The sequence below is a fragment of the Canis lupus genome, chromosome 17 (assembly GCF_003254725.2).
Source record: "Canis lupus dingo isolate Sandy chromosome 17, ASM325472v2, whole genome shotgun sequence".
Taxonomy (NCBI): Eukaryota; Metazoa; Chordata; class Mammalia; order Carnivora; family Canidae; genus Canis; species Canis lupus.
Window position 1 is genome coordinate 37,701,516 of NC_064259.1, and position 14,270 is coordinate 37,715,785.

General features: G+C 41.9%; 1 protein-coding gene across 2 annotated transcripts; it reads left to right on the forward strand.

Annotated features, from left to right (window-relative positions):
• The first annotated feature begins 3,512 nt into the window (after window positions 1-3,512).
• LOC112664367 (microtubule-associated protein RP/EB family member 1-like) lies at window positions 3,513-13,366 on the forward strand. Of its 2 annotated transcripts, XR_007403191.1 has the most exons (3): window positions 3,513-4,470; window positions 7,638-7,708; window positions 13,146-13,366. XR_007403191.1 is itself a non-coding variant. In XM_049095973.1 (1 exon), exon 1 carries the CDS (start codon window positions 3,601-3,603, stop codon window positions 4,411-4,413), a length of 813 nt encoding a protein of 270 aa, XP_048951930.1. In that variant the 5' UTR covers window positions 3,513-3,600; the 3' UTR covers window positions 4,414-6,116. The 2 variants fall into 2 exon arrangements, 1 of the variants encoding a protein (XP_048951930.1); XM_049095973.1 differs by lacking the exons at window positions 7,638-7,708; window positions 13,146-13,366 and having other exon boundaries at window positions 3,513-6,116.
• Window positions 13,367-14,270: the final 904 nt, after the last annotated feature.

Below are 14,270 nucleotides of genomic sequence, written 5' to 3' on the forward strand. Positions count from 1 at the left end.
TGTATGGAAAAGGGTTTCCTGAGCATGAAGATGAAAAAGATAATGTAAAATAAAATGCTATAAAATGAAACATTGTTCATTCTGTCCCATCCTCTTAAGCAGTGCTTCCATTAAGAAATCTTTTTGATGCTATGGGATGAGTGAGTGTGTGTCTGTGTATGTGTGTGCGTGTAGACAAATCACCTATACACCACATGGGGGAGTGTGTGTTTCTATCTATCTTTCTATCTATACTTGGGGAGAAGGAGAGAGAAGTATGACAGGATACACACCAGACTGTAAAAAATGGTTACCACAAATATACTCACTGCAAGAAGCATAAAATTTTGTCTTTGTCCTATTCTCTTCAACAGGACTATTAGTTCTCTACCTATAAGAGAGAGATTCTTTTCTACTTGAAAAGGACTTTTTATTTTCATCTTCTCATAGAGTAAAATTAACAACATCCCAGGGTGAGTTTAATTCATTATTAAATTATTATTCAGTTGTCTAAAACTAATAACTTGGAAACAGCAGATCCCATCGACCCTAAAACTATTTCTATTTCATCCTGTGATTTGGGGATCCTGTGCCACATAGTTTTGATGCTCACTTTAAGATTTATAATACTGTCTTGTATTTTCCTTTTTGTCTTTGTCCTGATATTTTTCATTATTGTGGATTATCTTTCTGACTTCATTCACTAGCAACGTTCATTACGGAGGCTGGAATTTTCAGGAAGATTCAGGATTGCATTGGTTAGCTTAAAAGATGGATCAAGGAAGAAAACATAAGAAAAAGTAATAAAATGAAAAGTAAGATATTATGGAATTTGGGCTATTCTACTCTTACTTCTATCTCATTTTGTCATGAGCACCTGAGACTCTCCACAGAGTTCAGGATTTGCTCTCCACAGCATTTTTACACAATAGCTATTCCACTCTCAGTACAAAATCTTACTCTTGGAAGATAACCTAAGAGATACAGAGCCTGAGCTTTTCTGTGTAATCACACCTGGAATTGTATTTATCAGTTATTTTTCAATTCAGTATGACTTTGGCTTTTAATTACCTGAGACTCAGTAGAACTACAAACTCTATGCTTTCAGTTTCTCCAGGATTTTGTTTGAGGACAGTGACTTTAATTGGGAGGTAACTTGAGGTTGACACAATTCTCACAAATATCTCAATATGATAACGTCAAGCAGACACATGAAGAATCATCAGGTTCTGTCACTGTTGTAATGAAGGGTCTCATATATACCACATGGCATGTGTGTGTCTATCGATCGATTAATCGATCTATCTTTATCTGGGGAAGGAGAGAGAAGTATGACAGGATACACTCCAGAGAGGAAAAAGAGTTACCACAAATCATACTCATTGCCTGAGGCATAAAATTCTGTCTTCTTTCCTATTCTCTTCCATGTGACTATTAGTTCTCCTCCTGTAAGTATGACTCTTCCTCCTTGACAGGATGTTTTTACTTTCATTTTCTCATAGAGCATAATTCACAAGGTCCCAGGGTGAGTTTATTTTAAATCATTATTAGACAGTCTTAAACCATCAGTCTGGAAACAGGAGACCGCAGAGACCCTAGAACTAACCCCAGTTCTTCCCGTGATTTGGAGATCCTCTGCCACTCAGCTGCAGTTGGGAGTGTCAGCTGTTTCCCCTGGGACCTTAGCAGACAGGAATCCACCAGGAGGGCCTTTCACCTGCCAGAAATTGACACTGGCCACTACACCTTCAGGTCCCTGCTGGTTTCACAGAAGGGCAGGACTCTGAGCACTGTCTTCCCACAGATCCTCACTTTCTCAGTTCGATCCTTCTTTCTACTCAGGCAGTAAAGAATTTGTCTCTGTTAGCTTTCCTCCCAGCACAGAAGACCTTTTAAGCTACTACACTGGCAGGAGAGGGACCTGCACCTGCCTGTGCCTCTTTCCACTCTGCCACACCCACCAGGGGATTTGCATATTGTCCCCTGGGGAGGACCTTCCCTTGAAAGTCTGAGATAAAGGTCAGCTCTAGGCTTGTCTTTACTTACTGGGGCTCCTCAGCTCAGCTTCTCAAGATGAGGTTCCCATCTCAGCTCCTGGGGCTGCTGATGCTCTGGATCCCAGGTAAGGACAGGGCAGGGATGAGGAAAGACATGGGGGCGTGGATGGTGAGCTCCCCTGGTGCTGTTTCTCTCCCTGTGTATTCTGTGCATGGGGGAGATTGCCCTCCAATGAGGGGAATTTAATTTTTAGACCTATGAAAATTAAGAAGAAACTGAAAAGAATAATAAACTGTGCTTTTTGAGATTTTGAAAAAGAAAGAGTCTATTTAGCCCTTTGCAATTTTGGAGTTATCCATAGAAACTAGATATATTTGGAGTATGAATCATAAATCAAAATGATTTAGCCTAAAATATATAAAACACAAAATCATAAAATAGCTCATAATGTTTGACCCTTGTCCTTGTCTCTCCTTACCTAGGATCCAGCGGAGATATCGTCATGACACAGACCCCACTGTCCCTGTCTGTCAGCCCTGGAGAGACGGCCTCCATCTCCTGCAGGGCCAATCAGAGCCTCCTGCACAGTAATGGGAACACCTATTTGGATTGGTACATGCAGAAGCCAGGCCAGTCTCCCCAGGGCCTGATCTATAGGGTGTCCAACCACTTCACTGGCGTGTCAGACAGGTTCAGTGGCAGCGGGTCAGGGACAGATTTCACCCTGAAGATCAGCAGAGTGGAGGCTGACGATGCTGGAGTTTATTACTGCGGGCAAGGTACACACTCTCCTCCCACAGTGGTTCAGCCCTGAACACAAACCTCTGTGGCCTGTCACCAGTCTGTAAATGTGTTCCTTGAGTGGGGAGCAGGCGCCGCAGAGTGTCTGAGTTGGCGTCAGTGGCAGATGCTGGAGAACCCAGGGCAGTAATGTGCAGCTGAGAGCTCTGGACCATGTTACAGCCCCATCAGCTGCAGCAGCCTTCGCGGGGCAGAAGCAGCTCAAAAACTGAGGTGATGCAAGTGCTCTCTGAGCAACAGGCTGGAGGGAGAGCTCACTTGTATCTCATCCCGACCCTCCCTGCCTTGTGTGCTTCGGTCAACTACATTTAGTCAGCCCGAGAATCAGAATATTGAGGCATATTTGTAACATTGGAAGTTGAATACATTTTGGAGCAAAGAAATGTGGTTATATTTCCAAAAGGATAATACTTGGGTATCATTCAGAATTTATTAGTGCTTATTTTCACACTCTCTTAACTTCTCCTTTTCCAGTTACAATAATTACTCCATTATCATGTTCTCTGGATAGCATTCCACACTTGCTATTCCCTCAGGAAATATGACTGAGAATGATGAATAAAATACATTATTTTTATAGAACATGGTGTTACCTGAAAAGGAATCAGAATTGCATGCTTTCTTGAAAATGGATAGAAATGATATGCTTTGAGTAGATCTCAATTAAAAGAGTGCTTAATGGTCCGTCGCTGCATAACGTGGGGTGGAGGTGGGGGTGGGGTGCGTGTGAGGTCATCGCGTGGGCGGGCGGTTTGACTAGGATGAAGATGGAACCGAAGTCCCCAACGCAGGCAGTGGACGCCGGCCTGCCAAGACTGGAAGATGGCAGTGAATGTCTACTCAACGTCAGTCACCAGTGAAAACAGAAGTCGACATGACATGCTGGCCTGGATCAATGAGTCCCTGCGGCTGAATCTGACAAAGCTCGAACAGCTGTGCTCAGGTGCGGCCTACTGTCAGTTTATGGACATCCTGTTCCCTGGCTGCATTGCCTTGAAGAAAGTGAAATTTCGGGCTAAGCTAGAGCATGAATACATCCAGAACTTCAAAATACTACAAGCAGGCTTTAAGAGAATGGGTGTTGACAAAATCATTCCTGTGGACAAATTAGTAAAAGGGAAGTTTCAAGACAATTTTGAATTTGTTCAGTGGTTCAGGAAGTTTTTTGATGCCAACTATGATGGGACAGACTATGACCCAGTAGCTGCCAGACGAGGCCAAGAAACTGCAGTGGCTCCCTCCCTCGTTACTCCAGCTCTGAACAAACTGAAGAAACCCCTCAGCCCTAGCCAGTCGGCTCCCCAGAGGCCCACTGGGACACACAGAACTACCACAACCCTTAAGGCTGGCCAGTGTGGGGTGCAAAAGAATCCTGTTGTGGGCATGGGCAAGGGGGATGGCCAAGTGGCTGTGTTGATTCAGCAGGTCAACGTTTTGAAACTCACCATCAAAGACTTGGAAAAAGAAAGAGATTTCTACTTCGGAAAGCTAAGGAACATTGACTTGATCTGCCAGGAGAATGAGGGAGAAAACAATCTTGTACTGCAGAGGATCGTGGATATTCTCTATGCCACACACCAAGGCTTTGTGATACCTGCTGAAGGGGGTCCGCAGGAGGAACAGGAGGAGTATTAACAGCCTGGACCAGCAGAGCAACATCTGAATGCTTCTCTCCAAATCATGTTCTTAACTGTAAAATACCCTCTTTTATTATCCTTAGAATACTCACTGGTTTCTTTTCCTCAGCAAATAGTACCTCTTCTTAAAGGGTGCTTTACAGAAGTGTCACCCCTTTCCCCATGAGTTTGAGTTAGGAGCTTTTACCCTGTAGCAGAGCAGTATTATCATCTAGTTGGGTCACCTGGGGAACACGGGACTCACTATGTGGATGCTGGTAACACTGCTGGAGAAGGTGCTTATATGTCACACACTGAGGTGGAGTCCCCAGTAGAGAAATGTGAAGACTGAATGTTAAGCTGGTATGAAATCTCAGCAGAGAATGTTTAAATAAATAAGTGCCTTAAGAGAATTTAAAATATCTCTTCCATATCTCAAAATATAAACTGTAACATGACCGGAGATTTTAGGTGTTTGACATGGTGTCTGGGAAGGAAGGGCTAGGCCTCTGGAGCTTTGGAATCTGCTGTGCACTGGCCTGCAGGGCTGCTTGAATCCTCAGAGCCCTAGACCTTGACCCAAAAGGGAAGTTTAAAAAGTAGCTCCGAAAAGCCATTTAGTGTCCTTGACCAATCATATCCCTGCTTTAAGAAGCAAGAGGGGTTGTTGTCTGGATGAATAGAGGGCATGTTTCAGCCCAGAGATGTTTGAGTTGAAGTGCTTGAATTTCATTGAACAATTCTCTGATGATTTTTCCAATTATCCCTGAAATTTCTATGTATTGTGCTTTTTGAGAAATGAGGTGGGTCCAGTTTTTACCAGCTACTTTGGGGAACTTGCTGACATCTCTGGGATTTGAGTGGGGGTCATGTCCCATTTTACTGTCTTTTAAGTTTACACTGAACATGTTTTTCTTCTCTGCTCCTCTTGTCCACTGAGGACTCCTCTTTGGCTCCTTAAAGTTTGCTGCCTAGAGTGTAAGTTCAGCAGGCAGGTGCTCATGCTGCAAGTTCTTTCTGAACCTCTGGCAAACAGAGTGACCAGTGAAGGCCATCGCTACCATGGAATCTGCAAGATTGGGTGTTGTTGGTACTGCTGTCCCATCACCCTCCACCTTTATCTGAATACTTTGCCAGTGCACTAATCTCTTTGGAGATAAAATTTGTTAGCGTGTTACTAAATGTTAATTTTCTTTTCCAGAAGGTACATACAGTACTGTGTCTGAATTATTAATTTTTAAAATAGTTCATTCCTTTACTCTTCCTCAATTGCTTTGCCCCTAGACTATTCAGTTCCTTTGTTTAGCAGAATTCTGCAAAATGTGTGTCACCCACTACTGAGATTGTTCAACCCCTGATATATTTGTACTGATTTGTTCCTGGTGGTAGCTTGTCCTAAAATGTGTGTAGAAAGCAGATATTTTATGATAATATTGTTGTGTTGGGTGTGCTCTGTGTGGAATTCAGAGGAGAACTCAGCTTCAGTGATTAACAATGCCAAAAAATGCAGGTAACTAGCCATTGTTCAAGTAACAGTGGTGCTATTTGTCTCTTGTGGCCTTTTAGACTTTTGTTGCCCTAAAATTCCATTTTATTGGGAACCCATTTTCCACATGGTCTTTCTTGAGAGGGTTTGGTTTTTTTTTCCCTACTTGACACAGTTTCTAAATAAAATTCTGTATTTCAAAAGAAATAAAATAAAATAAAATAGTGCTAAAAAATTATCTCTGACCCAATTTGGGGTCATGTCAATTACATGGTGTGATAGAAATAAAAGAATGATTCAGTCTACAGAACAACATGATCCTGTTCCAGGTTGAGTAATAAAGTTCATTTATTTCCTAAAATTGCTTATCCCAAAATATTAGAACCATGGTATATGTAATCAGAATTCAGATAATTCCATATACTACCTTCATCCACATATGCACAGCCCCCCATCATCATCAACATCCTTTCCTGAGTAATATGTTTGTTACAACCAATAAACCTACACTGATGCATCATTATCATCCCAAATGTCCAGTTTACAGTATAGTTCACTCTAGGTGTTGATAATTCTATGGGTTTGGACAAATGTACAATGTCCAAAAACTCTTCTGTGTTTTGCCTATTCCCCTCTAACCCCTGACAACCACTGAACTTTTTGCTGTCTCCATGGAAGGTAGAGTATGCCTTTTTGAGCCGAATAATATCTCATTGTCTGGATGCATCATGGTTTATTTATCCATTTGCCTTGGGACCGACATCTTGATTACATACAAGTTTTACAAATTATGAGTAAATCTACTATGTACATTGGTGTGCAAGTTTTTTCTATGGACATAACTTCCTTGGGTAAATACCAAAAAGTCTGATCGCTGAATTGTGTGATAAGAGTACATTTAGTTCTGTAAGAAAATGCCAAATTGTTTTTTCAAAATGGCTGCTCCTTTTTTGCATTTCCACCAGCAGGGAATACTACTTTGTGTTCCTCAACATCCTCATCAGCATTTGGAGCTGTCTGTGTTCTGGATTTTGGCCACTACAATAGGTGTGTAGTAGCATCTCTGATTAAAATTTCTTTAATGACACATAATGTTGAACATCTTTCATATGCCTGTTTGATATCCATCTTCTATTTTCTGATGAGGTATCTGTTCAGCTCTTTGCCCATTTTTTAATTGGATTGTTTCTTATTGTTGAGTTTTAAGTGTTCTTTGTAAACGTTAAATAATAGTCCTTGGTCAGATGTGGCTTTTTTCATAGAACATTTTTTTTGTTTTATTTAAATTCAATTTGCCAACATATAGTATAACACCCAGTGCTCATGTGCCCCCCTTAATGCCTGTCACCCAGTTACCCCCTCCCTGCACCCACCTCCCCTTCTCAGATGTGTTTTTGCAAATATTTTCTCTCAGTCTGAGACTAATCTCCTTATACCCTGGAGAATATCTGTCACAGAATAATTTGTTTTTTTGCAACCAGATTTCCTTATTTCATACATTAATATAGGATATATTATTAAATCACTAATTAAAAAATTTTATGTTTGTATTTATAGCTTCCACCTATTCCTTTTTTTATTTTTTGCTTTTAAAAACATTTTCGTGAGAAAACATCAAAGATTTTGTCTGACTCCACAGAGATTCCATGCACAGAGATTTAAGAACCTTTAATAGAAACAGGACCTGGGAGACCTGTCCCTTGCCCCACTGAAATTTACGATCTGCAATACAAATTTTTTCTGCTTGTCTGACACAGGGAGATCCCACCTGTACCTTTCTATGGAGCAGAGCTGGAGTCATGGAGGAGTTCTGCTGTCAGTTTACATGGTGAGATCTTACTCCATACATAACACTAAGTTCTAGAGAGAAGGCACTTCCAAAATGGCTGGGATACATGGAAAATTTAGGGCTGGTGGCTGGACCACCTTACAGGAGAAGTGACTTCTGTAAACCCTATTGTGTCATGAATTGCTGCCTCTTCTCCTTGGCTCTTCTTAGTAAATATATCACTTCATTGAAATGTCATTTCCTTTTTGATTATTTATTTTGTATGTGTTTGATCAACTAAGTCTTTTATTTGTCAAAGTATTGTAGAGTTCCTTTTCATTCCTTCCAACCTATCTGGGTACATTGTATCATTACCTTCCCCCAGAATCACCCCAGAATTGAGCCTGATTATGCTCATAGGTTGTGATTTATGAATCCTTGAGAACTTATTATTGGGATAAGAGTGGAAGAGACAGTGTGGGCTGTGGACAATCTAAGATGTTCAAGTTTGTCTCCACGTTCTTTTCTGGAATCCTCTTAATGATCAATCAACTAGACTGCCTAATAAAGAGCAAACTCTTTCCCCCAATCGCCTGCTCTCTCCCTTCCACTTCTGCTTGTTTCCTCTCCATCTAGTGTTGGAGGAGACAGCAAAGCTCAGGCATTGTTGCAGCCTGGTCCTGACAGAAAAGTACTAGAGCTTCTGGTGGCAGTGTACCAGCACTTTTGTCCTGGCCTGTCTGCTCCTTTGAATCTTTTATTTTCTCTTCTCTCTGAAGACCCATCCTGCTCTCCTCTGCCCAGATGATGTTCCACTGGTACTGTTATATTTTCATCAGCCAAATCTATGGGTACATCTGAGTTGCTCTTCAGGCTTCTGATAAGTTATCATTTATCTTGATGGGAAGAAAATTTTGTCTCATTCCTAAGTTTCAAGGAAACGCTGAAAGTAAAAACTTTTGTTGCTTAATTCTATTGAGTCAAACAGTCAAACTTGGATGAATTGTTGTAGTCATTTCACTGCAGGTGTGTATGTGTACATGGGTGTGCACACACTAGATAAAGATTAACTACTTCATAAATAATTGTAAGGAACTGTGTCATTCCTATATAGGAAAAATGAAATCAACTTTCTACAATGCCCACAAAAGTCATTTATCAAATAAGTAACACTTTTTTTAAAGACATATTTATTTTGGAGAGTGGGGGAGGAAGAGGCAGAGGGAAAGGAAGAGAGAGTAACATGTAGACCCCATTCTCTGGGTAGGACCCCATGCAGGGCTTCATCTCAAAACCCTGAGATCACCACCCAAGCCAAAACCAGTTAGAAATTAAACAAATGTATCACTCAGGCACTCCTCTACAAAAACTATAAACTTACAAAGTATGTAGTAGAATATATTGAGATAGGAGTACAAGGTAGGAACATCGTACCCAGGAAAGCATGTCTTGTGCTCATTCTCTTTTCTTCTGGCATGGAAAGGGTCCTAAGAGCAGTTATGTCAAATCAACCCTCCCAAATTACAATTATTAGGGCACTGCAAAATGAAAAAACAATCTTGAGACCAACACACATATTTAATAAGAATCACCATGGGATAACCACTGGGGAATAAGGAAGTTGCAATGAATAACTTGGACGTTCCTTTTGGAAAGAGAAATATAATAGGAAAACATCAAGCATGTTGACTCTAATCTTCAAATAAAACATAGAAAACAGCATTTGTAATAAAAATCACCATCTTAAGAAAATCAGAGCATTGCCTCCAAAACCTGGGGAAGCAACCTAGGGCAGCTAGTGGCCCTCAGAGAGGGAGTGTGTAAGGACTGCAGCACAGTGGGAGAAACATCAGTCCTGCAGACAGGAAGACTTGCAGCCATATCAGCCTGACATCCGGGCTGGGTGAGGTATCTGCAGCATGTCCGCTGTCCCTGAATCCACAGGGGACTCCAGAGGTCAGAGTGGGAGGTTAGATAAGATGCAAGGCTTTAGAACCTGCTTGAATTCTTAGAGCTGTCTCCTCTCCCAAAAATTCATTAATAGCACCTCAGCAAGGTAAGGACTCTGAAGATGCCTGGGCAAAGCAGATGCACTGGGAGCAGAAACTGTGTGGTCAGTACCCAGACATGTTCTTTTTCCTTCTTTCACCTCAGCCACAGTATTGCATATGGTTGAAAACAATTATAGTCATTTCCTCCACGGGGACAACCTAGGCCAACATGACCTGGACACAGACACAATGGCCCCTCCCTGCCCCATTCTAGCTGCTACAAATGAACTCAGGGCCATCCTACTGGGAGGCTGGGAGGATCCTAGAGACAAGAGAATACAATGAACAAGAAATGTATCCAGAGGTGTCATAATAGAAAATTCAAGCAACAGTCTAGTGCCTTGGTCCTTATGGTAAAGAAATAAGAGTGTCAAGCATGAGTAAGGAGTGTGAGTCTCATTTGCATAGAAACACAGCCCACTGCTTTCGTTGGCTCCTATCATGGGGAGTATGTGGAAGAGGCTGTATTTCCCCAGGCACACTAAGCTTCCACTCACAGAGGCCAGTTCGTGCTCCCGAATACGTTCTCCAGTGAAGGTTACCTCACGTATGATTTTCCTGTTGAACTATATATTCTAATGATTTTGTTTTCAAAATTGTCTCTCATTCCCTCATTCACTATTTCAACAACAAAGAAAACAACATTCCTAGACTGGAAATGTGAACTATGACACTATGTAAATACAATTCCAAATTAAAAAAGGAAGTTGGGATATTTTTCAACTGTGCTGGTTTGCAGCTTTCTCTTAATAAAACAAAATTCAGGTGGCATTTTGAAACGGTGGACATGCTAAGCACTGTTGGTTGTTTAGAGAATCTTGCAATCTGTGCTTCAGTTAGAAACCACTGCTCGAATTTCTGGAACATCAGAAAAATCTGGATTTAGGGAATAGTCATAAAGTATCTTCAATCACTCTAAGTATCTTCACTAGCGGATGTATCTCATGAGGGTGGAAAAAAGAAAGAAAAAGAAAAGAACCGCTGGCTATCAATTTTCCAAATTTAACTGCCAGTATTGTGATTCTACAACCTGGCCTCAGAGAGTTTCTTGAGCTCCAGGCATGAATATGTGTTTCACCTGTCTTTTGGGTCAGTTATGCTGAGCATATTCCTGCACTACACACAAAACCTCCTGAGGCTGATACCTAGTATTCTTGACTCAACACAAGGAGGGGCTTGACGATCAGAATAGCCTCCCCTTGTCCTTAAAGGTAGGTCAAATGTCAGACAAATCATAGATATCAAAGCAAGTTGAAAAGCCATTTATGTGCTCCTTGGGTGGCAGTGGGTAAGAAGAAGGATATAAAGCTCCACCATAGAAAATGGAGAACTTGTGGGCTCTGATGACAGTACTTAAGGAACTTACATTTGTTGGACATTAAGAGTCACATGTTCCCTGGCAGGCGTGGGGGTGGGGGGGCAGAAAAGGATCCTAGAAACTACTGAATTCTCTGTCCTCATTCCACAAGGGAAAAAGGAATCTCTTAGGTTCAGAATTGCGTACCATAGGTCATTTGGTAAAGCAACAGAATTTGGCTTACAGGAGACAGAATCTTTTAAAAGATGTTATATTCCTAAAAATGAGGAGTCCATGTAAAGTTTCTCTGTTTACTCACAGAAGATGACATTCACGTGACTTTTGAACAACCTTTTTCTTTCTCTTAACTGGACTTTAGAAGCAGAAGTTTATTTCAAGAAAAAAGGGAGGAGGCTCAGAGTTCCCTTCAAAGAAGAACTCACTCATTTCCTAATAAGAACCTATATAGTTCAATTAATATTCTTCATTTTAGATATAACACTCATATTCTCTATTTGATTTTTCTAAAATAGGCAAATACATTTGTTACCAAAAGGACCTCAAAGTGAGCAACGGGCCTGGGGAAGCCATTTCATCCTGAGCAGTCCAAAGGGAAGGAGGGCTAAGAGTTAAAGTCCAGGTCTCTGCTATAAGAACTTCCCCAACAGCTCTTTCTTGCCCTGGGCTGAGTGTCCTTTACAACACCCACTGCTTGGTGTGCTGGAGTATGTGATAGGGGATTGGCTACCTTTGAGTGGGAACCGCAGTCCCCACAGCTTCTGAAAGGATGGTGGTCCTCCAGAAATCTTGATTTATGTCTGTGAGATACTAGAAAATATAGAGATTGGTCTCTGCTCCCAGCCCCTGACAGAGCTCTGAAAACCCTTATAATTTCCTAGGAGATAAAAGCTCTAGGAGCATCTTTTATTCTGTGAAGATGCCCCCAAATGGGCTCCAGGATGGGCACTGGTCACCAGAAAGACCAAGCCAGGATTAGAAACATGGAATTTGCTGCCCCATTCCCCCATCTAGTGAGGGGAGAGGGGCTTGACACATAGATAATAATCGATCATGTCTAGGTAAGCAAGCCTCCACGAGTCTCAAGAGTGCAAGGTTTAGAGAGCTTCCACACAGATGAACAATCCACAGAGAGAAAGAGATGCACTCCATCTCCACGAGGACAGAAGCTGCTGTACACAGGACCCTCCCAGACCTCATCCTATGTATCTCCATCTAGCTCTTCATCTGTATCTTTATCATATCCTTTAAGAAACTGATAAACATAAATAGGTGTTTCTCTCAGTTCTGTGAGCTTCTCTAGCAAAGCAATCACACCTCTTGGAGGGAGGTAAGGGAACCCGCTCCTACAAATGGTCAGGGGAGCCATCCCTTCATCTCTCCCATTTTGAAGGAGACTCCTGATGGGCTAGTCCTGTCAAGCTGAGGCCTCCAGGCCACATTCTAGGGCCACAGGCAGCTGCTGTGGAGGATGAAGTATGGACATGGAAGCCAACTGGGAGCAGACCCATACCCAAGAGACTGGGTTCTTGGGAAACCCCATCATTAAATTGCCTGGGGTTGGCTACATAGCTGGTCAGGGACAGCCACCTGGCTTATATGGACTGGAGTTCCTTCTCCTCCACCAGGTGGTTCTTTGTGCCCAGTCTCTGCAAGAGCGGTGACACCTCCACAGTCTGCAGGGGTGTTAGCATTCTTCTTAAGTACACACGTGGGATGGAGATAGCCCCAAGGTTGAAATCTTCCCTGAAAACAGGCTAAAAATTTCTTTCTTTTCCGTAACAAGGTTAAAAAATTGTCTAATATAAAACACATTTCTAGGGTATTGACAAAAATAATGTTATAGACTCTTCATACGTTCAAGAAAGAGCAAAAATAAAACTGTAATTGAGGAAATCTGGGGAGAAATATGAAAAGATCAGCTTCTCTGAAAGTAAATCAAGCATGAATAAAGGTACAGCAGGTATGTAAGAGATGAAATCCTGGATAAGGGTCTGGCCCAGGTGCCCCAATTTGGCTTCTCTCTGGAGACCTACCAGCTCTGGGTCCCCCTGGGCTATCGGCTTTGGCTTTAATTCTACTGCATTCTGCTCAACTCCCTCATGTGCCCAATCCTGCTTTCTCTTTCCAGAGACACTGACCTCAAGAACATTCCCCAACCAGTGTCCCCATGCTGCCTCACTCGTGAGCCTGCTTTCCAGGGAACGATGCCTGGGACCAAGGATGTCAGCAAGTAGCACAGGCCAGCTTGTCATATGAATCTTCATAGGCAGAAAGTGTACAATTTCCAAAATGTACAAGGACAGCATGTGGTCCGAAAGAGGCATCTGTGGCACTAGATGCTTAAGTACGTATTAGTAGAAATTATTCAACGTGCAGACACTTAGTGTATTTTGCCTCTGTAACTGCAAACTCTAGATTGGGGGAGCCGAAGTCTAAAGTCACTGCTTCTGACGCAGGACCTAAACCTAAGCCAGTTCAAAGTCTCAAGCTCGTTGATTGAAGGGAAGGCTAAGTCTCAAATGAAGGAAACTGAAGTTTTGTCATAGATATATAGAGAAATTTTTGCCTCCTTGTTTTCCCTAGGGTATCAGGGATCAGGGCCTGAGTTCAGAATGCTCCCTCTCCTCCGTGATGAGAATACTCATAAATAGAGATCAGGGCTTTGGATTATCCAGGTCATTTTAAGCTTACATGGTTGAGAATTGCCTTATAAAGCCAGAAGATCAATATATTCACAGGTATATGTGAGCTACCTATAAACTACTTATTTATCTGTACATTTATCACTCAGTAGTAACCATTTACAAATATTTAGAAAAGGTGACCCATTTCAATCACAAGTCCCAAGAATCTACTCAACAGAACTGAAGTTGGGGATGCTCCCTCTGCTGGATGTCTTGATCTCAGTTCTCATGAAAAACACAAGCTCACCTTTTATCAGAAAGAACTTCCATTTGGGCTAGTAGGGACACAGTCCTCTGTGTTTGTCTCATCTTCACCAAAGCACCATAGTTTGAGGTGTCTGGCTTGATAAAATTTATAGATCAAATTTATAGATCAAATTTATAGATTACAGAATGTATAACACCATCACACTTCCCACCCCACACACTCTGACCCCAGGATAGTGGGCTCATGGTTGCACCAACAAGAAAAACTTCTCTAGGTACACAAATCACACACTGGCTTCCACTTTTTTGGACCCAGAAGAACAGCCTCACACACAGAGACAAAAGTGCAATAAAGTCCACCT

Excerpts from the sequence above, each read along its gene's own strand:
- LOC112664367 (XM_049095973.1), top strand. The coding sequence starts at position 3,601 with ATGGCAGTGAATGTCTACTCAACGTCAGTCACCAGTGAAAACAGAAGT.